The sequence below is a fragment of the Coffea arabica genome, chromosome 7c (genome assembly GCF_036785885.1).
Source record: "Coffea arabica cultivar ET-39 chromosome 7c, Coffea Arabica ET-39 HiFi, whole genome shotgun sequence".
NCBI classification, from domain to species: Eukaryota; Viridiplantae; Streptophyta; class Magnoliopsida; order Gentianales; family Rubiaceae; genus Coffea; species Coffea arabica.
The window spans coordinates 6,901,494-6,926,164 of NC_092322.1; the positions used below are offsets into that span (position 1 = coordinate 6,901,494).

At 35.0% G+C, this 24,671-nt stretch overlaps 3 protein-coding genes and 1 long non-coding RNA gene across 5 annotated transcripts; all 4 read left to right on the forward strand.

Moving 5' to 3' along the window:
• Positions 1-3,375: 3,375 nt before the first annotated feature.
• Positions 3,376-7,032, forward strand: LOC140010437 (uncharacterized). Its single transcript, XR_011817735.1, has 3 exons — positions 3,376-3,724; positions 5,821-6,377; positions 6,780-7,032. It is a non-coding gene; the product is annotated as an uncharacterized lncRNA (long non-coding RNA).
• A 3,896-nt stretch (positions 7,033-10,928) lies between these two features.
• On the forward strand, positions 10,929-13,485 carry LOC113699976 (AAA-ATPase At3g50940). Its single transcript, XM_027220356.2, has 2 exons — positions 10,929-12,201; positions 12,715-13,485. Exons 1-2 carry the CDS (start codon positions 10,993-10,995, stop codon positions 13,174-13,176), a joined length of 1,671 nt encoding a protein of 556 aa, XP_027076157.2. The 5' UTR covers positions 10,929-10,992; the 3' UTR covers positions 13,177-13,485.
• A 351-nt stretch (positions 13,486-13,836) lies between these two features.
• Positions 13,837-17,634, forward strand: LOC113699978 (proteasome subunit beta type-1). The gene is made up of 7 exons (XM_027220360.2): positions 13,837-14,033; positions 14,144-14,251; positions 14,946-15,027; positions 15,998-16,127; positions 16,216-16,358; positions 16,443-16,529; positions 17,231-17,634. The coding sequence occupies exons 1-7, from the start codon at positions 13,987-13,989 to the stop codon at positions 17,303-17,305; spliced, it is 672 nt and encodes a 223-aa protein (XP_027076161.1). The 5' UTR covers positions 13,837-13,986; the 3' UTR covers positions 17,306-17,634.
• A 1,825-nt stretch (positions 17,635-19,459) lies between these two features.
• Positions 19,460-22,142, forward strand: LOC113699977 (AAA-ATPase At3g50940). Of its 2 annotated transcripts, XM_027220358.2 has the most exons (3): positions 19,460-20,746; positions 21,202-21,216; positions 21,410-22,142. In XM_027220358.2, the coding sequence occupies exons 1-3, from the start codon at positions 19,742-19,744 to the stop codon at positions 21,881-21,883; spliced, it is 1,494 nt and encodes a 497-aa protein (XP_027076159.2). In that variant the 5' UTR covers positions 19,460-19,741; the 3' UTR covers positions 21,884-22,142. The 2 variants fall into 2 exon arrangements, with proteins under 2 accessions (XP_027076159.2, XP_027076160.2); XM_027220359.2 differs by lacking the exon at positions 21,202-21,216 and having other exon boundaries at positions 19,470-20,746.
• Positions 22,143-24,671: the final 2,529 nt, after the last annotated feature.

The following is a 24,671-nucleotide window of genomic DNA, read 5'->3' on the forward strand; positions in this document are numbered from 1 at the left end:
ATCATGCTGCTTTTCTATTGATACTAAACAATTGCGGAATCATTTTATCTCTAGTCACGTTATACACTCTTGCGGCTTATTGTTTACCAGCACTGAGAGGAATGAAAAATATATGATACATAGTTATATATAACGTAAATGTCACAAATTGCAATTCCGGACACTGATGTGGATTGTGGACAAGAAATCAGGCCAAATTTTTGGTTCATTATGAGGTGTCTGCCGCTGAAGGTGTTCATTGAACGCACTTTATTGCTTGTTCGGCTAGTATTTCTCGTTAACTGATATGCTACGATCCCCGGGATTGGTTTATCGATCTCATGTCTGGTGAGAAGTGACCATTAGCCATTGGAAGCAATTGGTCAAATCAAGACGAGATTTCAGCATGTCCCTCAGGCCTAGGAAGACATGCATGGCATGCAGTAGCATGTGCTTTAATCTGCATTCTCCTGTTCCCTCCTTATCCCAACCTGTTTGCGAGGATTTGAGCCATAGTCTGCGAGGCGGAGGCAGGAGTTCAACTTCCTGACCACTAGTCCCCACGGCGACATGATTCTGTAGTCAATGTAGAGAGAGTTCATCTCTAGGTAAGGGATGGTAGTTATTGTCTCGAGGCGTTCCATAAAAAGATTCGATTCAGGCCTAGTGCCGACTTGCCAAGGATTATAAGATGGTATCGTTGAATTAACAATGACTACTACATTTGTCAAATGATGACTTAGAGAAGAGCTCTGATATGATGTACAAGTGGAAGACAACTGTTTATCGAGCATGTCGCTATTAATTTTTGTCCCATAGCCACTCCTCAGATTCGATCTACACCAAAATCCAAAAAAAAATCCAAAAATAAGTGAAATCTTTCCTTTTCGGAGTAGATAAACTGCTACAAATATAAGATTTCCTTTGTTTGTGCAGTATAGACTGCAAGGCCTCTCTGCCAGGGGAAAAAAGAAATATTGGTTTTGCTAATCTGGATGCATTACATACCATGCACCTTATATTGATATTAGATGAATGATTCAAAAGTTTAAGTGTAATAGAAGTTCATCTAGCTTAATGTTACCAGATATATAGTCTAGTCGGACAATCCTATAGTGACTATAGTTATGGTAACGGTATTAGAGTGACCTATTATTGCAGGTTTTTATTAACTTTAACGACATATCAAGCTTTTTAGCGTCTTTTTAAATATTATTTTAAAATAATTAATATTAACATTAGTAAGTTTTTAATTAAAATTAGTAAGTATATGTCTGAAATAGTCAGTTTTAGTCAGAAATGAAAATTTACACTTTGAGTAATGTAATTTACTTATAATTCGACAAAAGTTATTTTTGTTTAAATTAAACTTACTAATATTAAAAGTAAAAAATTTGCATCTTTAAATAAAAGATCACCTATTTCCTGAAATATTTTCGGGTATCACCTGTCTTTTTAAAGTCACCTGCCTTCTTCTTATTTACTTCTCATTTCTCACAATACGATTGAATTCCCGAGCAAAAGTTTCCACTTTGATCCACACTTTCTCTTGGTTACGATTGAATAAATTTTCTCCCTCCAAAATTTTCATCTTTAGTCCACACTTTTCCTCTCGTCTTTCTCATCGATCGGTTGGTTTTAGGTACTGCCATATGCAGACATAACAAAAGGGTTAGCAACGATGGTAGCTAGCCAAAGAGCATATGAAAAATAGCAGTGACGAGATTAGACCATCATGTTCTCTTGAAATTGTTTGACTATATTGTTGTAATTTATTTATCTTTCATTTGTCTTGTTTGTCAATATTTTTTTGCAAAATCAGGTTTGAGATTTTGAAGATTTTATTGCAATATTGGGGCTAGAAATGTTCGTTGAAACATGTAGGAAATGATTGTAGCTTTGATTGTCTATGGGTAAAGTAAGCTTAATAGCCATATAAAATATCTAGGAAATGACTTGAGACCCTTTAGGTGAAAGTGTGTAGGCATTTAAGTTAAATGTGATTAATTTAGGAATGCATATAAGATGTTTGGTGAAATGTTAAAGAGAAATTTGTGTGTTATGATTGATGCTCTGTGCGGGTGAGAAAATGAAATGTTCTAATTGCCAAATGGTCTTGAGACCCTTTCTTTCCATTTGCTTTTTAATAGTGAAAATTTCTTTTGATTATATTGGTAAAAAAAACATATTTTACAAATTATTCCAATTTATTTAGAAAATGTTACTAATTTCATCAGAAATTATATAATGTAAAAATGGTTTAATAATTTTTTACTAAACATAAATACTGCATATACAAGGAAAATATATTTGATTTTATTTTACTTTGATTAGAAAAACTTATGGTAGCAATAACAAAAATAGTCATAGTGGTGCAAATTTTGAATCAACAATTAACGTACACTTGATTACGGTAATTTTTTTAACCGATTAGACTAATATATGCCATAAAGTAGTAAGATTTAATCATTTATGAATTGACAATTTAGAAGTTTATATACCATTCACCTATAAAAAAAATTATAATTATTGTAAAATAACATTTTATAATAATTTACATACTATTTGCCAATTAAAAATAAGTTTGATAAAAAAAAAATATGCATATAAATCTATAATGTAAATGATACAAAATATATTTGAAAGTTACGAAACTTAATATATGGGTAAATTTAGAGTTTGTTTGGATAGGAGTTTATTTGGATGATTTATTTGAGATAATTATTATAGTACTTTTTGTGATGTGATGTATGTGAGATAAAAGGTAATTAAATTTATGAAATAAATTATTTTATTTGAAATCATTTCAATCCAAACAAACCGTATAATTTTCAAAGATTATACTACATTAATAGAACATTAACTTTTATACTTATGACCCAGAAAATAAATTTATTAAAATGTTACCATTTTATTATATTCATAAGTATTAATCTATGGAAATTGTGATGTATAGATAAGTGCTATTCTATATATAACTCGAAATATTTGTTGTTATTGTCATCCAAACTTTCTAAACTTTCACAAATTCAAAAATAATTTAAAATTTGTAATATGGCAAATTGTTCGTACATATTTTATAAGGTCATGTGAAAGAAATGGTCTTCATAGTATATTGAAAGGATTAATTTTGCCTATACTGACAATGTATACACTATCAGCGTTGGATGAATGACAACTATGCAAAATTTAAATTTAAAATTCAACTTTTGCACACATATCATAAATCAAACAGTGATTGTGTATACACTATCAGTGTATATAAGATTTACTCTTATTTAAAATGCTTAAAACACATAACATTTATATATGATACATACAATCGTGTATTATACATTTACGTTACAAGCAATTACTAATTACTCCTTCCGTCTCATATATTTGGTTGTGTTTGGGGATATGTGCTTTTTATGCACAGTACACTTCACCAATTTTTTTTTCTTTTATTTCACTTTTGCCCTTATGCATAGTACACTCCATTTTTGCCCATCACTGCTACTCTTATCTGCTACAAACACTTCTTCCGGAGATATCGATGTGATAAGTGACAACTGACAACTCTTCAAATCACAAGCTACAAACTTTCATTCGGCAAGAAAATTTCATCGTCTTTTACTTCCCAAATTTCTTCCATCTTTTGTTAATAAATCTTTAAAATTTTGCTCTACCTAACTTTCGACAGCAAGTTGACGCTGATGCTCAAGGAAGAGATCAAAACTCTATGGGATTCAAATTTTCAATAAAGGTTCGTCTAATCTGTATTGCCTATATTTGGATTATACATCTAATCAAAACATATCAAGATTGATTTTTTTATTCCCTTGTTATGATTTGTTTTTATTCTTTCTTTTTTTGAGTTCATGTCAAGAGGGCGTTAATTCTTGTCTTGCTTAATTATAATTTCTGATTTTTTTGTTTTTAAGATTTGCCGCCAAATTGGTCTAAAACTTTTGTAAGTTGGCGGATTTCTAAAATTTGAATTGCCTATTTTAAAAATGTGTTACCTAAGGACTACGACTACTGATTCCTAGTTCTACTCTATATATAAATATGAGCATTATGCTCTGTTTCGTTGGTGACTTTTTAAAGAAAAATGGATATGCTTGATGACATCGAAACTTCCTGCAATCGTATAAAGAGATTAACTGAAGAAAGGCAATCTATTTTTGAAACTCTCTTGCAATATAGTGATTATGGAAAATTGAGAAGAGGGACAATTAAGAATATTGCAGACTTATTCCAAATAAATGTCATAACTGTTAGCAGGATTTGGAAACGAGTGGTAGCCTCTTTTGCAAATGGAAGAGTAGTTGTTGTATCTTGAAATTTTCCAAAAATACCTGGATGAAAACAAGTGGAAATAGATTTCACCTCTATTATGACAATTCCTCTTCGCCGCCGAACAAACAATCGTATAAAGAGATTAACTGAAGAAAGGCAATCCATTTTTGAAACTCTCTTGCAATATAGTGATTATGAAAAATTGAGAAGAGGGACAATTAAGAATATTGCAGACTTATTCCAAATAAATGTCATAACTGTTAACAGGATTTGGAAACGAGTGGTAGCCTCTTTTGCAAATGGAAAAGTAGTTGCTGTATCTCGAAAATTTCCAAAAATACCTGGATGAAAACAAGTGGAAATAGATTTCACCTCTATTATGACAATTCCTCTTCGCCGCCGAACAAACATTCGTTCTCCAGTGAAATGAAAGTTGTTAAGTTAACTCTTCATTGATGAATTAAAGAATATGCTATTAGGCCGCATTCAAATGCGTTGAAACCATAGTTGACGGATAAAAATAAGCAAGTAAGGCTTCGATTTTGCTTGTCAATGCTTGAATTTGAAAGTCTCAATACTAAACCAGTTTTTAGGAGTATGTTTAATGTTGTTCATATTGATGAAAAATGATTTTATATGACTAAAGAATCCGAAAGGTACTATCTTCATCCTGAGGAAAAGCAACCTCTTCGAACATGTAAGAGCAAAAAATTCAATACGAAAGTTATGTTTCTAACTGCTGTAGCTCGACCTCGATTTGATTGCTCTTACTACCAAGAATTTGATGACAAAATTGGTATTTTTTTCTTTTGTACTAAAGGAGCCGGCACAAAGAAACAGTAAAAATTGGATTGCTGGTACATTAGAAATGAAACCAATATTGTCAGTGACTAAAGAGGTGTATAGAAGATGCCTAATTAAAAAGGTTTTGCCTGCAATACGCAGTAAATGGCCACATGAGAATGGTACTGAAATTTTCATCCAACAAGATAATGCCAAGCCACATATTAATCTCATGGATTTTGAATTTATTGAGGGTGCTTCAATGGATGGATTTGATATTCACTTGTTATTTCAGTCTTGTAATAGTCCGGTCATGAATGTTCTTAATTTATGATATTTTAGGGTCATCCAATCACTTCGACATTAGGAAGCACCCAAAACAATTGACGAGCTAATCCTTGCTGTTGAAAAATCATTTGATCAACTATCAACTAAAAGCCTCAACAATGTTTTCTTAACATTGCAATCATGTATGGTAGAGGTAATGAAGAACTTAAGAGGAAACAATTACAAAGTGCCGCACATCAGAAAGCATCATTTAATGAAAGATGGTTCTCTTTCTCTGCAAATTAAATGTGAAAAAGAACTTGTTAACCAAGTTCGAAATCATATACAAGCATAAAGATGGTTTCATTGGACTGGTTCACTTATATGCAAAACTAGTTTGTGCTTTACAGTTTACGGTCCCTATTTCTTTGTTTATAGTTGTTTATACTAGTTTTTTTTTCTTCTCTATGTAGATACTGTCTAACACCCCTGACCAATATTGTTCCACAGTTAGCCACCCAGAAGTTCGTAAGTTTTGTTCTTGGAGGTGGGGTTATAGCTCACAACAAGTGAAGAACCCAAACCCGCAGGTCAAGAAACCCAACACTGCTCCAAAAGGCCTCGGTCAGATGGGAGAACACCTACAACAGGTTATAAAGCAGTCAGGACTTTCCTCTCTATTCAATGTGGGATCGTTACAGTTTATCTCCTTTTAGGAGACCCAGCGTCCTCGCTGGCACACTAGAGTCGAGAGTCGGCTCTGATATCAACTCTAACACCCATGATCAATATTATCCCACAATTAGCCACCCAGAAGGTTGTGAGTTTTGTTTCTGAAGGTGGAGTTATAACCCACAACAAATTAAGAGCCCAAACCCACAAGTCAAAAAGCCTAACATCCCTCCAAAAGATCTCGGTCAGGTAGGGGGACACCTATAATAGGTTATAAAGCAGTCAGGACTCTCCTTCCTAACTGATGTGGGATCGTTACATATTGAAGTATACTAATTAGATCTTTACAAGTGAATGGCAGTGCAGGTGGTTGGATTTTGCATCTTATATTTATGGTAATTTACACTTATCTATATTCTTCATCTTCTATTTTATTGGTACTCGACAGTACAAGTGCTTGGATTTTGCAAAATGTAAGAAAAGACTCAATCTTTCTTTTGATTAGTTATTCTTGCTTACTTAATGAGTATCTATGGAATATTGATAAATCATAATTTGAAATGCTATTTTTTCCATTTTTTAAATGACAGACTAAATCGTTTGTACTACTGATACAACTTTTATACATGTACTAGTATAGTGATTCAGTTGGATGTTATTGGAAGTATAAGTTGAGTTATTGGATATGGCAATTCATATTTTATTGTAATTTAGATTGATTCTTTTGATATTCTCAATTGTCTGCATCTTTCTTTGTTGTCTTGACTAACTCAAGTCCTTTCTCATCTTATTTGCAGGGACTTAAAATCTAAAAATTCAAGTTTTTTGAACTTGATGGTGCAAGTATTTTAATTGTGCAAAAATTGGAGTAGTAAAGTGCTTACCAATTTGTAGATTAAATGTTTTTGCTCATTTTAGGATGGTACTATATCCTTGTAAAATTTGTTTAAAGTTAGTGGTATGACTTTTGTAAAGCATGTACTCCGTATAAAGGCCTGGATATCATTTTGACTGAATGTATATTGGAATTAACTAGCCTTATTGTGAAAATCTTGTATGTTGATGCCTTTTTTTCCTCTTTGGCTGGATCATTTTAATTGAGTGATAGATGTGGGCTACTTCTCTTACTCCGTTTGTGCCAATGTGAATTTTTATTTTTTTTTCATAAAAAAAGATGTGAATTTTGATTTGTAGATCTCTAATTAAAATTATAGAAAGAAGATACACATTTTGTCCTGAAAATTGAGAAAAGAGATGCACTTTGTCTTGAAACCAATAATTGTGGGGCCCATAGCATTTTGTGGGCCAAGCTATAGTATTCTTTGTGCATAATTAATGAAGGGTATGAAGGAAATTTTAGAGTATAAAGTAGTTAGAAATGGGAAACATGACAAACATTTTGGAACAGCCGAAAAAGAAAGAATGATACTTTCCTTATACTTATTTCATATAAGTTTGTTTAAGTAAAATAGTAAATTTATGTCACAAACTAGTAAGTTTTGATGATTAACCAAATTTACTATTCTATGAACAAGACTTACTATTAATCTATAAAAACTTACTATTATTTGAACTAAACTTATTTTTCAAAAAGTAAGTTTCGAATATAGAGAAATAATTTATTTTAAAAAACAAGTAACTATCATAATTATTTCGATTTTCTTTTTGAGACATAAAAGTTATTAATTTATCGGGTTAATTTACTATTTTTAATGCGAAACTTATTAATCAAATTTTTTAGGTATTATCTTATTTAGGTGACCGATCCAACAGATAATGAAATGGTCACTAAAAATATTTTTACCTGTCATATAAAGTAAAAACAGTTTCGTTACCATAACTTGCGTTTTTAAACTCGGATCGGATTGGCCAGTTCAATTGATTGGATCGAGAACTGGATAGATATCCCGTCTGAGTTGATTTAAAGAATCGGATAGAAAAGACTCAGTGAAACTCGATCAAAATTCGGGTCTGACCGGAAAAAACCGAAAATCGAGATTAAAAAACCCGATTTTGTCTTTCCAAATATTCTACATCGTTTCCCCAAAAAAAATTACAAACTTTCTTCACCTAGATTTTCAACCCACCCTTCAGATCTGGTAGGGAAGAAGGGATGGGATGATGGTAAGGTGTTACCATTTAGAGTATCCATTAGCACCAAAAACAAAATTAAAATAAAGAAGGAAACTCATAGATCTAAAAATCTAAAACGAAACTGAGAGAAAAAATCAAAACAAGAGCAAAGGGATGGAAGAAAAAGCAAGAAAGGTTTAAAAAATTTTCATGGTTTTGTTGGATTAAACAATGAACAGAAAGTCAAAGATTAGGAAAATAAATTGCAAGTTAGAAATATGGAGATCTGAGTGGGTAGCGGTGGTGTTGTCACATGCGGTGGATATGGAGGTCGGGGCAAAAGTTTAGGAAGAAGAAAGTATCAATACAAAGAATATGATGGCTGAAGATGAAGTTCACAAATAGGATTTAGCAACAAATACCTAAAGTTTCCTGTATTTCATATTTTCGCTAGAATGTTTTAAATAATTACAATCGTTACCCTAATATTGTAAAATATTTGTTTAAAGCCTTAAATTTTGATATATATTCTCAAATAAGTCCTAAGGATTTAGTTATGAGTCATTAACTTGCATTTAAATTTTAGAAATGTTAAATTGGAGTTAAATTTCAGTCTGTTGAATTTTAAGAAATAGGAGAAATGAAAAAATGAACAAGCAAAAGGGATAATTTTTTTTCTAGTAACATGTATATTAGATAAATTGCTTAACCTATATATTTATATGTATAATTAATATATTTATGATGTCATGATGATGTCATCCAAGTTTTTAAACTGGTCCAACCGATCCGACTCTTTGATCCCTGACTCCTGAGTTTCGACCGATTCACCTTTCGGTTCGAGTTTAAAAACACAAATCATAATGATCGTTATTTTAGATTTTTCCTAGTCACATTACCATATATATATATATATATATATATATAGTCTATCTGCTTATGAAAATGCCACCAAAGTTACTCAAAATTACTAGATAACCGGTCCATGGACATTGTAGCAACTCCAACTCGCACTTTTAGTATAGTAAGGAGATATATATATATATATTTTAAAAAGAGAAGTGCCTGTAGTTGTGGCATTAAGACAACAAGCCTCGCTAAAACCGTGAAAGTCTGAGGATTCCGCTAGTTAGTTCAGTCATCGGCACTGGGAAAATATGAACATTCGTTTATTAAGGGGAATGGTTACTCCCCGGAATGATTTTGCAGCTCCTACTGTAGCAACTGACCTTCTGCAAGAAATTAACATGGTATGTAAATAGTATTGCCTTCTATTAGAGCGTTTCAAAATATGGAACCCGCTTTGCCGATAGAAGAATTGAAAGAAAAAGACCATAAAAGACGCGGAAAATTAACAAACAGTAGAATTTGAAGAGAAAAATTTTCACGTTTTCTGAAATCTTAGTAGTATTTGTTGAGATAGTAAAAGTTGTAGTATGAACTATGAACAAGTGAGTGCTCCAAAAAATTTCCTTAACTCCATATCTGGTTGTTCTTTTGCTGTTCGTTCACTATTAGATAACAATCAATTATTTTGGATAGTAAATTATTTGAGATAATTTAAAAAAAAACTATAACACCGTTTTAATATAATGTATATAAAATAAAAATACGATTGAAAAATACGTTAATGGTACAAATAAACAAAAAACTTGTAAATAAACTACAATCCAAGCAAACTTATATGTCCTCAAAACTAGGCATGTGCATATTATATATACCACTCCTTTAGTCTCGATAGGAAAAATATATGAAAAGAATATCCACAAAAAATGTTTAAAAAAAATTTTCTTCAGAAGAAGATGGCAATCCAACAACGTATTTTGATGGAGTACTTTTTTATTTTTTATTCTACAACGAGTACGGACGTACAACTCTAATGAGCTAAACCTTTTTGTGTCAAGACTAACCTCGGACGGACGGTAGGATACGATAATTTAGTGAACAATTGACCAGCTGCAAATTCTCCTATTTCTATATACTGTACAAGATTTTTGAAGCCTGAACTACAACAAGTCTACAATAATACTCGATTCTCCTATTTCTGGGTTTCTTCGTTTTAGTCATGTTGGAGCCGTGGGTCGCAAGGGTTACGAACTTTGCATTTTTCAGAACTGGAAGAAGAAAGTTGACGATTTGTAGCAGTTCCTGAGTTTGATATCAAGGAGAGCACAGGGTAGGCTGCGTGCGTTACTGGCCCGGCCGAGTACTGTATTAAAATTTTTCAGTTGACGCCGCCGTACCATGACCAGAACTTTTCTTTTTTTCTTGGGCCTTCCATTAAGATTCTACAGTTTGGATCCTTTCCTCTTTTTTTTTTTTTTTTTCAGGCATATTAAAATTTGGACAGTAAAAACAACACATCCGTGCCAATTAATTTGTCAACTGGTGCCTAATATTCCAGGTCGCTCCTCAATTTAATTGCAAATTGACGCACCAACGTACAAAATGGTTGATGCTCTCTGGAGACATAAGTCAACTTAGCAAAGACATATTTAATCAAATCCAACCACAACTCCGTTTGGATTAGCTATTTTTTGGGGTGTTTTTGAAAAATTTTAGTGTAGCAGAGTTTTACAGTATATTTTAAGATATTTTTAGAAGATATTTTGAAATATTTAAGAGTAGTAGAGTTTTTAAAATATATTTTGGGATATTTTTTAAACATAAAAAAAAAATTTAAACTATTTTTTAGAGTATTTTTTAAAAATTTTTGAAAAACTAAAGGGTCCAAACAGGGCTGTAGCATAATTAAACAAAAAATTAAACAAAGATGTAACATAATACTTCAACTTGGTGTTCAGGATTAAAATCAATTCCACCATAGTCCATCCATTGCATTGCGAGGAAACCCTCTCTGTTTGAAAGATCATTTCAAAGTCAACGCTGGTTTCCACAGGCCAAACGAGACTTGCATGACACCTTCCCTAGCTATCGATGTTCAAACTTACCTGCTACAAATACCCTTTCCTCGACAATTTTTTTTGCATACCTACTAGGCTACTACCACTGCCTATTTTCAACCGACTTTCTTCAATCCCTATTTCTCTGAAACATAAGAAATCTCCAATTTCAAAAACCCATTTTCAGATCCTAAGTTACTTCCCATTCCATTCCAAGAAAATGTCAGAATCATCCAGCTCCAATTTGGCCATGGCCAAGACCATTTTGTCCACAGTTGGCTCAGTTGCAGCCACAGCAATGGTGGTCCGTTCAGTAGTCCGAGAATTTGTCCCAGCTGAGATGGAAGACTACCTCTTTTCTGGCCTTAGGAGGCTCTTTGACCGATTCTCAAATCAACTGACAATGGTGATTGATGAATTTGATGGGCTGGTCAACAATGAAATCTACGAGGCGGCTGAGGTCTACCTAGGCCCGAAAGTAACCCCAACAACCCGAAGACTCAAAATCAGCAAGCCCGAAAAGCAGAAGAACTTCAACATTGCCATGGAGAAAGGTGAGGAGCTCACAGATATCTTTCACGGGATCAAATTTAAGTGGGTTTGGATCGTTAACAAAGTTGAAACAAGAAATTTTTATAATCCCAGAGACATGAATTCCACTCTGAGGTCAGAGGTAAGGTCCTTTGAGCTGACATTTCACAAGAAAAATCAAGACTTTGTGATCAATACATACTTGCCTTATATAGTAAGTGAAGCAGAGTCGAGGAAACACGAGAAGAAAACTATCAAGCTTTTTACGGTGGATCCTGAACAGATGTATGACATCAACAATGCATGGCTGTCTGTGACTCTTGATCATCCTTCTACTTTCGATACATTGGCTATGGATTCAGAGATGAAAGATATGGTCTTGAAGGATCTCGAGAGGTTTGCGAAGAGAAGGGAATTTTATAGGAAAGTTGGCAAGGCTTGGAAAAGAGGGTACTTGTTGTATGGTCCTCCAGGGACTGGAAAATCTAGCTTGATTGCTGCCATTGCCAATTTCTTGAATTTTGATATTTATGATTTGGAGTTGACTGAGATCAGGAGGAATACTGATTTGAGGAAATTGTTGGTGGCCACTGCTAATAAGTCTATATTGGTGGTGGAGGATATTGATTGCACTATTGAGTTTAAGGACAGGTTGAGCAATAAAGCTGCTGCTGCATCTTCAGAACCTGAATCTCACGAGGAAGAAAACAAGGTACAATCTCCTTTGCTTCCTTATAATTTTCCAGTTCACTTTCAGAAGAAAAATTTTTTTTTTTCTGTTTTCCTGGTGATGTGCAAATTATGTTCTTGTTAACTTTGGATTAAAACGGTTTCCGGATTCAATTTTAGATTTTTATCATCAGCTTTGCAATCGTGTAGACTACATGGCACTCTATCTCCACGACCAATACACTGTTGTGCAAAAACAAACAGTGTGGTAAATTGTGATAACTGCCTTTTTCCACTGGTCCACATAATCTGCTTCAGAAAAAGAGATGACAAATACATTTTGGTGACTCGATGGCTTACTTTTTATATTATAAAGTCTACTGGCTTAGTGAGTTGGCAGAGAATGGGCATCAAGAAAATGATATGGAAGAGATTTTGCTAGTAAAAATTTTTGCTTTTTATTAGCGTATCTGCTGTCAGTTCGTGGATGGCTGGGCTGATAGATACCCCTTTCCAAAAGTTCGATTTGAATTTGCTGCATTGTTTTGTTTTATAGGTGACACTGTCTGGTTTCCTCAATTTTATTGATGGTTTATGGTCAAGTTGTGGTGACGAGAGGATCATAATTTTCACTACAAATCACAAAGAAAAGTTGGACCCTGCTTTATTGCGGCCTGGTAGAATGGATGTTCACATTCACATGTCCTATTGCACCCCTTCTGGATTCAGAATTTTGGCTGCAAATTACCTTGAAATTAAAGACCACTGCCTGTTTAAAGAAATTGAGGAATTGATTGCAGCCACAGAGGTTACACCCGCAGAAGTTGCAGAGCAGTTGTTGAAGAATGATGAGGCTGATGTTATACTTGAAGGGTTGATTGATTTTCTCCATGCGAAGAGAAAAGAAAAAGAAGAAGCCGAGACTAAGAAAGTTGAAGTAGAGCCAACAGAGGAGGAGAGAAATGTAGAGGAGGAAGGTGAGAGAGAACAGAAAGATGGTACAAAACAAGAAAGCTGAAGTTAACATGTTTTGGCTGGCTTACATGATTCAAAAACTTGCCAAGCATAGAGCCATGGACTGTTCAGATACAGATTTCCGTAATCAGTACATTTTGTCAAAAGATCTTAAATTATTCGGATTGATTTTATTAACTACCGATGGAAAATCTTGTTCGTCCAATGTGTAAAATTTAACTAGTCAGGTTTTAAAGGAATGCAAACTTTCCTTGGGACTGGTCTTGCTTTGCAGATTTGGCCAACTATATTAGTGTAAAGGGAAATGTAAGACTAAGCCAATTGAAGGAGCAAATGATGAGGTTGGGTGTGATTTAGGTGCACTAATTAGTGCGTTGGGCACTTCACTTGTTAAAAAAATTGAATAATTTATTAAGTCGATCATTATAATCGATCAAACTGTCTAATGAGTGTCTCATTAAGATATATAATAGTTTAGGTGTTAAAGTTTTAGAAAGTATAGTTAATTAAGAAAAGAAAAATATATGAACGTAAGCATGGGAGAACAAAGTTGTGCTTTTCAGTTGGGCCTATGGCCCAGACACTGAGGTCCAATTAACCCTACGGTAAGTCTGAAAAGGGTAAAGTTGCAATTTCATGTCATTTACGAGAGCAAAATAGTCAGCTTGCTACAAGCTGACTTAAATGGGATGCTGATTTGATCTTCGATTAGTCGACGTAGGTAGAAGAATTCGCAATTTATTATTATTTTTTCAAAAAATTGTGACACTTTTTTCCCGTCTTCTTCAATTCGGGAAATCTTCTCCAAAGCCCTAGCTTGACCTCTCCTTCTCTACTCCCTAATTAAATCAAGATGACGAAAGAACAAGCTAATTGGTCTCCTTACGACAACAATGGAGGGTAAATTTTTTTTATTTTGATCCGTCTTTTTTTTTTTTTTCTTTTCGTTATCCACTCCTCTCTCTCTTTTCTGTGATGTAACTTTTGATTATATATGTACTTGTCTGCAGCACTTGTGTCGCAATTGCCGGTGCAGATTATTGTGTTGTTGCGGCCGACACGAGAATGGCTTCGGGATACAATATATTAACCCGGGATTACTCCAAAATCGCTAAATTGTAAGTTGTCATTATTTGCGAGGTGAGCTAGGACTGTCATTAGAATTGCTCTTCTCGACGTAGAAATTTTACTTTAAAACCTGCCTTGTATTTGGGACAGCATATTAATTCTGTTTCTTTTAACCAAAGATTTCTTCCACATGTAGTGTTCTTAACGCATGTCTATATAAGTTTTTTTACTTTGATTTGAATCTGAAGCATACTAGGGAATGGGAGATTCGGGGATGAATAAAAGGATGGTGGATGAATGAAAGGAAAGATTGAAAACTTTGAGCTAAATGAGTCGCTAATGTACTTGGGTATTTATGGAAGAATTGGAGGTTGGACGTTGGCTAGCGTTGAATTTGGTGTAGTTTTTTTTTTTTTTAGTCAAAATGCAATTTATTTTTGTTTGAAATGTAGTAAAAATTTAGTCCATGTGAACCTGATTCAGGGCAATTTAAGGGCAAAGGACATTGGATGTGCATCACTTTTATGAAATCTTGTTTTCGCACGGGAACTTGTGCTGAGAGCATTGGCTAATCATTCCATGGTGAAGATTTTTCTATTTTTAGTAAATGGGTTACTTACGCATGTAGAGGTAGGATACCGCATTTAGCTTTTCGCTTTTGATCTTATCAATGAGATGTCAAAGTTCTTCTCTTATTCAATTTCACATGGTTTTCAACTTTGTCACTCATTCTGATTTATCCAGGGCGGACAAATGTGCCATGGCATCTTCTGGATTTCAGGCTGATGTAAGAGCTTTGCAAAAGCACTTAGAAGCAAGGCATCTGGTAAGGTTTCAGAAATCTAGACATCCTGATTTTAGTTGCTTTTTCTTTCATCAATCATTTGATTGTAAAGTGCATAACTAGTTTGCTGTGTTGTGTACTGTGACTGCCTTCAGTGCCTATTAAATTAGGGTCTATTTTTTGAAAGTTGAAGCCTTCAGCAGTACATTACATTTCTACTTGTTTCTTGATGATTTTAATTACTGCACATGTAGATATGGAGTCGGTCATGGTGGCAGAGAGGACAATATAATGTCCTTCATTGGATAACAAATTTCAGGCATTGCCAGTTAACCTTTTTTTTTTTTTGGGGGGGGGGGGTGGGGGGTGGGGGAGGAGACTACTTATGGAGTTGACATGAAATAAGTTTGCAGAGTTTCTTTTATCCTGAGGTGTCTGCTGTTCATGAATGACTTGCTCTTATCTGGTATAATAGAAGTCCTGTGAGCAAACCTTCAATAATTAGCTTTTAGTATTTGTTCCTCAACGTGCTATTTAAGTTCCACATGCTCTAATATGAACAAATGATGATTTCCTGTGGGAAGCTACTGTCATATTTTTGGATGCAATATATAGGAAATGAGTTTTCCTTGAGGAGATAGAAAAAACACTGGAGTAGTATTCTTTGTAAGCATTCTATTTATGCAGCATTTTCTTCCTTACTGTGTAGCATTCTACTTATGCAGCATTTTCTTCCTTACTGTGTCTTTGTCGAAGAGGTTCTGGACAGATTGTGTTTTCCCTTAGTTGATTACTTTTGTTGTTGTTGTTGTTGTTTTTTTCAAGAATTTCTTAGGATTAAAAAAAAAAATTTTGAAAAGAGGGTTCTGTTTAAATCATTGGAAAAATCTGTAAATATTATCACAACATACTGTGCTTTGACGACTCATTATAACCAAAATTGTCCTTCTGCAAGTGAGAGTGAACTATTGTGCTATAACTGATGTTTTCATGCTTTCTTCCTCAAATGTAGATCTATCAGCATCAGCACAATAAACAAATGAGCACTCCTGCCATGGCTCAGTTGCTGTCGAACACCCTTTACTACAAGCGCTTCTTTCCTTACTATGCTTTTAATGTTCTGGGGGGGCTTGATAGTCAGGGTATGCTTTCATTGACAGATGTATTTTTGATCCACTTTATTCATATCCAATTTTCATCGAGCCTTTTGGCATTGTTAAACAACACTAGGGAAGGGGTGTGTCTTCACATATGACGCTGTTGGATCCTATGAGAGGGTTGGATATAGTTCACAAGGTTCTGGTTCTACATTGATCATGCCTTTCTTGGACAACCAGCTAAAGTCTCCTAGCCCTCTCTTATTACCTGCAAAGGTCTAGCTTCTCTCTAAATTTTAACAATATAGTTTGGTAATTTTTTTGTTTATTCTGACAAAGTTGAGAATCATGAGTTATCAGGATGCTGTTACACCACTTTCTGAATCTGAAGCCATTGACCTGGTAAAGACATGTTTTGCTTCTGCAACAGAAAGAGATATCTACACCGTAAGTTGATTCTGCCTGTTTCCTTTCTGATGTTATTCTTAATTGGGAACATTCAAGAAACCTCAGAACAATTTCTATAAGTTTCCATTGTAAATCCCATGTCCACAGGGCAGAAAGAGTGTGAAACTTCTAATTTGATTTAGCCCAATGAAGTTAATTGCAAACTCTGTAAGGTGGTTCTTTAACAAAGATAAATGATACCTTGTGGTGGGATCTGCTTATTGGTGTTTACTTAATGAATTTTGTAAGTAAACCATGTCTATTGGATATGTGTGAAAAGCTCATGTTTTGTCATCTAGAAGTATGTCTTAGTCATGCACAGGAAAATGGCTATTCCCTGCTTGCTCCCTTTTTCTTTTCCCCGTTTGTTTGGTCGTGAACTGGGGTTTGTGTTGGGTTGGTAGCCAGATAAACATTTTTGGTCTTAAGGTGCATTTCCAGACTTCACCTGGGCTATGTAGCGGTGTTTGATGTCTCAGTTGCAAGTGATGTTGTGTTGAAAATTTTCTGTTGCAACATCAACTCTTAGATGGCCTGGTTTACTTGAAAGTTGTTCTTGAATGGTGGTGTAGAGTTCCTTATAAACCGTCAGACCACCTGATCAATGCATTTGTGTGGACTGTGGTTAACTTGTTTCTCCCCTTTCATGTTGTACAGTCTTGCCTATTATTTTTGTTTTACCATATTTATGGTGCTTGTAGGGCGACAAGCTGGAAATTGTGGTCTTGAACGCTGAGGGAACTAGACGTGAATATATGGAACTGAGGAAGGATTGAGGGGTTGTGGTAGTATTATGGATCTGTGGGTTGCGACAAAGTGTGGAATGCTCCGATTCGAGAGCTTTAATTTGGACATTGACTTGGGCTGTGGTCTATGGTTCTCAGTTATCAACCCTTAGATTTGGATGCTAGACTGAAGATAGACGCTGGGCATGAAGCTGACTCTTTGTTACCCATTTCCAAGTTTTATTTTCTTTGTTAAATTTTTATACATCCACGTTTGTCTTTTTACCATGGCATACCCACTTTGTTTTCTGAAGAAAATTGATTTGACTTCTATCTGTGATCTGTGGAAGAGGTTAACTAAATCAGACCAACTTAAGCAAGTTTGTGTGTTTTTGGAAGAGGTTGTGACAAATGATACTTGTATGTAAACTAATCATTTTTTTTTGGCTTTTCGTGAACAACGACACCACATTTTCTTCTCACAAAAGCAGCTGATCCCCCGCCCCCAGTAAAAGGGGGCAACTGAACCGCTTGTACATTTTGACCAAAAAAAAAAGAACCGCTTGTACAGACCTAGCAATTGAATCAGCATTGTTAACCACCAATCGTAGCAACTGAGCTACTTGTACAGACCTGGCAACTGAACCACCATCGTTAAACCGCCAAAGGGGTGCTCTTCAAAGGGAGAGGTGTCAGGGTATTCTTTTGATTTAATCAGATTTTTATATTGGCTTCCCCTTCCTGTAAAAAATGTTATAAAAATATCATCATTGTTGTTTAAAAAAAAAAAAAAAAAAAAAGAGCAAACAGCATCCAAAAGAAAATTCAATTAATTACCTTTGATCTATTCTGCTTCCTTTCTTGAGCATCAAAGACAGTATATATTTTGCTATCCCAACTAATCCATTTGTTGGAATAGTTCATTATTTGGAAAATTTATTTTAATTGCACATAAATATGTTTTTTAATTATTTTTTGATCACTCCAACTATATTTTCTTCTTACGTAATTATTTTAAAAACACTTTCCAAATGATTGGATGGAGATACATTGCACTCACTCAGTTTCTCTGGAGGCAAGAACAAGTAGTGGGTCCCAACTCCCAATACCGAATAGCACTGCACACCTTACTCTTACTGTTGTCTTTAAGATCTGCTTTAAACTCCTTTACAAACTCGTGCCTGAATACGAGAGACTACTGGCGAGACTTGTCGAGTTTTTCTTTTCTTTTCTTTTTTTAAACCAAAAAAAAAAAAAGACGAAAGACTTGTTGAGTTATTTCCATTTTGGCGGCTGCCTTTTTCGGTTTTTTTTTTTTTTTTTAACTCTCTTTCCTCTTTTTCGTTACTGAGCATGTTTCCTGGTAATTAGTAGTACTATAATAATGATAGAAACATCAAAACACAGACGCGGAACCTCAAAGGATCTCTACGATTATAGACAATCTCAAATTCATAAAAACTAAGAAAATGTGTTGTTAGTATAAGATTATCACACCTAAAACACATTTTATTATACAACATTCTCGTATTCATAAGAAATAAGCCTAGCCTTAATTTAATTCCACAAGAATTTACCCAAAAGCTTCTAGCTATTTTGGGTTGAACGTAAACGATAAGCGACAATGAACTTTATTTAATAAGATCAGCTTCTGTACCCATCTCGGTCAAGAGAATCACTGAAGTATAAAAAACCAGTAATGGCATAAACTTTAAACTCTTTCAAGAGAATTGAATAATACACACCAGTCAGAGGACGGTACCTTTTGCCATCTAACTCAAATTAAATAATTCAAATTCGTGAAGTTAGGTAGTGGTAGGAGTTGATAGCTGACAAGCTTGTTATGAGTGATGAAATCTACGCAATTCAATGACCTCGGTTTATACCTTTACAACTGCTTTCCACAAAACTTTGTGCTTTTTGGGGTTAAATGTTGAAGAACTTTTGTGATATCAGCTCTCACCTCCTTCCCCCATGCAGGAGAGTCATTCTAACAGTGGCATGAGAACTGTGAAGGTGAATACAGACGATTCAGTTTCCACATGTATGATCCATGGGGAATTGAGCAAAATATGGGCCAATGAGTGAGTGACATTTTTGTATCTTTGTCAGTAAAGAGATTAAATAGTATAAGCGGCATCAGCAAGCACGACTGCTTAACTTTTTCCTTCCTAGTTACGCACCTACCATACATCTTTTAGTTTTGGCACGTATTGCTGTTGCTATCACGCTGCTTTTACGCCAGGCTTTCCTCCAATCGCACAAAGAATTCGTGGGCTCAACAGTGAGTTGCTTTATCTCTTTTCTCCTCCTTTTTCCTTTCTTGATTTTGATTTGCACCGAGAAAAGAAGAAAAGGGCAATGCTTTTTTACTAGCAGATTTTTTTTCAAAAGTCCTCATTCCAAGTATAAGAAGCAATGATCTTGGTTCTCTTGTGTGAGAAGGTTTTGAGCAGTGGTTGAAGATCAGATTTTGTTAAAAAGAAAATGGTGACTTTCACAGCAATACCTTCGCCATCATCAGTTTTCTCAGCATATGCCTCATTATCAGCTTCTATCATGCTGTTTCAGACAGTGCTAAATCAATTTGTACCCCGTCCGGTACAAAACTGTATTTCCTCTGCCATCAGGTACTATTTCAAGCCTAGGTCCTCGAAGTTGGTTGTAGTTATTGAGGAGAATGATGGGATATCAAACAATGAAATATACAATGCTGCTGAAATATATCTCTACAGCAAGATTGATTCCAGCATTGAATGTCTCAAGATCACCAAACGTCCCAAAGAGGCAAGCATAAACATCAAATTTGCTCACTGTGAAAAAATGGTTGATTACTATGATGGGGTTGAAGTTGTTTGGAGGTTCTGTTGTGAAGAGAGGAAAAAGGGTCCTTCAAAGCTTGTGGATGATGATTCTGGTCATTTTTTCTCAGACTTCGAGAAAAGATACTTTGAGCTTAGTTTTAACAGAAAGCACAAGGAAAAGATTTTGGGCTCCTATGTTCCTTACGTCCTACGAAGATCCAAGGACATCAAAGCTGAAAAGAAGGTTGTAAAGTTGCATACTTTGTCTTCCATCTCTTATTCATCATCAATAGCGTGGGAATCCATCAACCTCGAACATCCCTCCACCTTTGACACGATCGCATTGGATGCAAAGCTGAAGAAAGCAATTATTGAAGATTTGGATAGATTTGTAAGGAGGAAAGATTTTTACAGGAAGGTCGGGAAAGCATGGAAAAGAGGCTACTTGTTGCATGGCCCTCCAGGGACCGGAAAGTCGAGTTTGATAGCTGCAATAGCTAACTATCTGAGGTTTGATATATATGATCTTGAGCTTGCAAATATAAAACGTGACTCTGATTTGAGGAGATTGTTGCTCAAGACTGCAAATCGTTCCATACTCGTTATAGAAGATATTGATTGCGGTGTGGAGTTGCCTGATAGAAAGGGGCCATCTGCACATGCAGAGGGACGTCCAAGGGAACCCCAGGTAATTTTTCTGTCTCCAATTATTCCTTCTTCTTTTTTTTGTTCTTTTTTTGGAGGGGAAGAGTGGGATCCAGCGTCTTTTTGGCCATTAAGAAAAAGCAAGCATTCATTTAGGTACGATGATGCAATATTTAGTTTGGCAGTTCAATTTTTTGCCCTTGGCCGTGTTGCAACTTGCAATTACTCTCTATTTCTTTCCATGTACCGCATTATTGTCATGGCCTGGATTTTTGGTGCTTTACACTGCAATGAATTTAAACTCCTAGGATCCAGAAACTTACGAAGACAAGAACTGACATGAATCTCTCGAAAAGTAGAAATGGACCATTAATTAGTTGATGTGTTGCAAAATGCCAAATGACAGTAGTAAATTCACTTGAGAAGAGAGGGAAGGGGGGGGGGACATTTTGTATCTTGGTTGGTGACATATTACTTTCACTCTGTGTTCATGAACAGGTTCGATCATGCCGGGTAATGCAAGAGTGTGATCATGTTGCCAATTTTAAGTGCTAGAAACTTTATGCGAATTTGAAGGGGAATGATAGATCTACAGAGTTTCCTATGTCCTTCTTTTATTTCCTCTCTCAAGTCTTAATACGTTCTGGAAGACTCGTTTGAACGATTTAAACCCTGATCGAATATTTTACGCTGTGTGGTTATGCAGTTTACGCTGTCAGGGCTGTTGAACTTCATAGATGGTCTGTGGTCTAGCTGCGGGGATGAGCGAATCATCATATTCACAACCAACAACAGGGACAGGCTTGATCCAGCATTGCTGCGTGCAGGGCGAATGGACATGCACATTTCGATGTCATATCTAACAGCTGAAGGTTTCAAGATCTTGGCCACCAATTACCTGGATATCAAAGATCACCATTGGCAGTTTGAGGAGATAGGAGAATTGATCGAGAGCATGAATGTCACTCCAGCAGAAGTTGCGGAAGAACTGATGAAGAGTGATGATGCTGATGTTTCCCTCGGAGGACTGCTTAACTTTCTCAACGTCAAGAGGAAGAAGATGAATGATGATGATGAAGATGGTGATGGAACGAAAGATAAAGGGAGTGATGAAATTGATCAGGTCCAGAAAGGGAAAAGGCTTAAGCTTGACATCAACACAGATGAACTTCCTCGTTGAAGAATCAAATATTCATCAGGCACGACTTCTTTTCAGATGCGGGATCTTGCTAGATGAAGAAGCTTTTACACTCGGGAATTCCAAGTGCTAGTAACGCTCAGTCATCAACCTTAATCTTCTAAATAATTGTCCCTAGCATTTGATTTTGGAATTAGGGAAAACATCCTAGTTTGCTAACCTTTTCGTGGTTAAAAGACTGTGTTTTGTTTTACCTAATTGTCAGCCAGCTGGGCTGAATTCAACCTACTGTTTTCTGCAATTACACTTGTTAAATGTTGTCGAAACTGCAAAACAGCTTAAAGATCAGGCTTAAAAAAAAAAAAAGAGCTTAAAGATGGATGTAAACTTTGGCGCAAGCAGAAAGTAAGAAAACCAACGAATTTTTAACTCAATGGAGCTGCAACCAGACAGCATCAATAATAGCAATATTGGATGCATTTGGAATTGCGTCATTCATAGGTTCAGCCAAAAGCAGGAGTCAATTCAATTGCCACATAAGGTGGTCTTGGAGCAAACTTTCCAGGAAAATGAAAAGAGGTAAAGGACCCCAATGCTTTTCAAAAACTCACGCACTCGTCACTCTCATTGCCCCAATTCAATTCACGGACCCGAAATTTGGAACCTTATGGACACGCGCACGCCGGTTTTAACTTTTAAGCCAAAATGTCAATTTTTTTTTTTTTTTTTGTCGCTTGTCATCGTCTACATCTACACCTACTTCTAGTCCTAATCTAGAGGGTGACCCAAATCGTCTACATCTACACCTACTTCTAGTCCTAATCTAGAGGGTGACCCAACAGGGTCACAAAGAACCAACGGGGACTAAACTACCATCGGACTATACGGGCGCTGTGCACCCATATGGATCTTAAGCAATGTCACATTAAGTGACATTTTTTGATGAGAGGCAAGGGTTGAACCCTTAACCTCCCATCCCACACTAAAGGTGGTGGCCAACTCCACTAAAGAGAGTCAATTGACATGTACAAAAATTGCAAACGGCTGACAAGAGGGAGGGAGTCGAGGAGGAAAGGACTTTTAACTCCAAAAAGGCAAAAGATCTTGAGTTTGGCAGGGAAAAGATTTGCTTCTGATCTAGGGAGAATCATGTCATGGGACTTTTAATGAACGTTTAACCAAGCACGTTTCATGGTCGAGGGAGGATCATGTCACGACGCAGGCCAGACTCATTTGAGTTGCACGCCTCATTGCATCTTTGGCTAAGTAGGTTTCCGAATGAGTCCAACATCTTCTTGTTCAATCATGTCATTGCAATGGGGCTAGTGTAGACTTTCTTGTTGTTTGGATTGTGATTTTTCGTAAAAAAAAAAGTAATAATAATTCACATCTTTCGTGGACATGTTTTCTAAATTATTTTTTTATCTGATATATATTATATCTTCGTAATACATTTTTGAATAAAAATTTCAAAAAATAACAATTCAAACCGACAGTTACTAATAGAACAACTTAGAGCATTGATTCCTTTGTGTTTTTTTTTTTTAAAAAAAAATTATTTGATGAGAGTAAGTTCTAACCGTGACATTTGTTGAATTTTATTAAAAAATGCTAGATTGCTGGATTTGGAACTCGTAGTCCGGTCCCTCTCCAGTGTGAAGTTGGGATAATTACTTTAGTTTACTGGTGAAAGAATTACAAGCAAATGGCACAGGCCATGAAATAGATCTTCAAACTCGTTCAAAAGCGTGATTCTTAATATTGTGAGAGACCAAATTCATCCTTAGCCTGAATGAAGGCGTTAACTTGACGCGTGCAAATGTCGCGCCACCACTATTCTTCGCTGAAGATGTATGTGGGGCAGAAGTTATAGAAGAACATATGGCGGAGAGCAAATCGTCCAAATAATCCTTCAAATTTTTTTTACTAATCCATGTTTGATCCTCCATCTTAAAAATGGGACATAATGGTCCTCTAACAATAAATTTTTTGGGCTAAATTGAACCGTCATTAATATCCACTGCATTAATGAATTCTATAATCAAAGACATTTTACTCTATTTTGATAAGTTGACTTAGCACAATTGTGAATTTTTTTCGCTATTGTTATTGCCAAATTACTGGATTCCACCAATTTTTAAGTTCAATTATAATCTGTATATATTAATCCCTCGATAATGTGGGTTAATTGTAATGATATCAAACAAATTATTGGTTTCCCTATGAAGAAAATTCATATATCTGAAGTTATATTCTATTAAGGAGTTATCATAACTAATCTTAACTTGTTTAATTTCTGATTTCTCATTTGTAAATTTTTTTTTGTCAAGGTCCTACATGCATTATTGATGGCACAATATCTACTAAAATCAATTATCTAAGATCAATCCAACTAGAAATTTTTTGATTTCCCATTTTGTTCGGACTGAAATTTTAAAACATTTTTTGTAATTATATTTTTCAATCACCTTTAATTTTATATATATCAAAGCATTATAGTAGTATATTTTTCTACGAAAACTCCATAACACAACAATTTATATGTGACCTAATTCGACTAAACATAAAAAAGAAAAAAAAAACATTGAATGGAAGATCAATTGAAAATTTTGTTTAAAATAACCAAATATTAGATGTGATATATACGAAATAAAACTGTAATCAAAATAAGGGAAAAAATAATACAAATAGTTTGAAGGTCAGTGTGTACATATGTGTGTGTGTATATGTATATATATATACTAGAGATTTTCTGGCTGTGCCTTGCCCAATATATAGTGTGAAAAATATTGAAAAATTTGCTAGTATTCTCATTTCTTTAAACAATGAC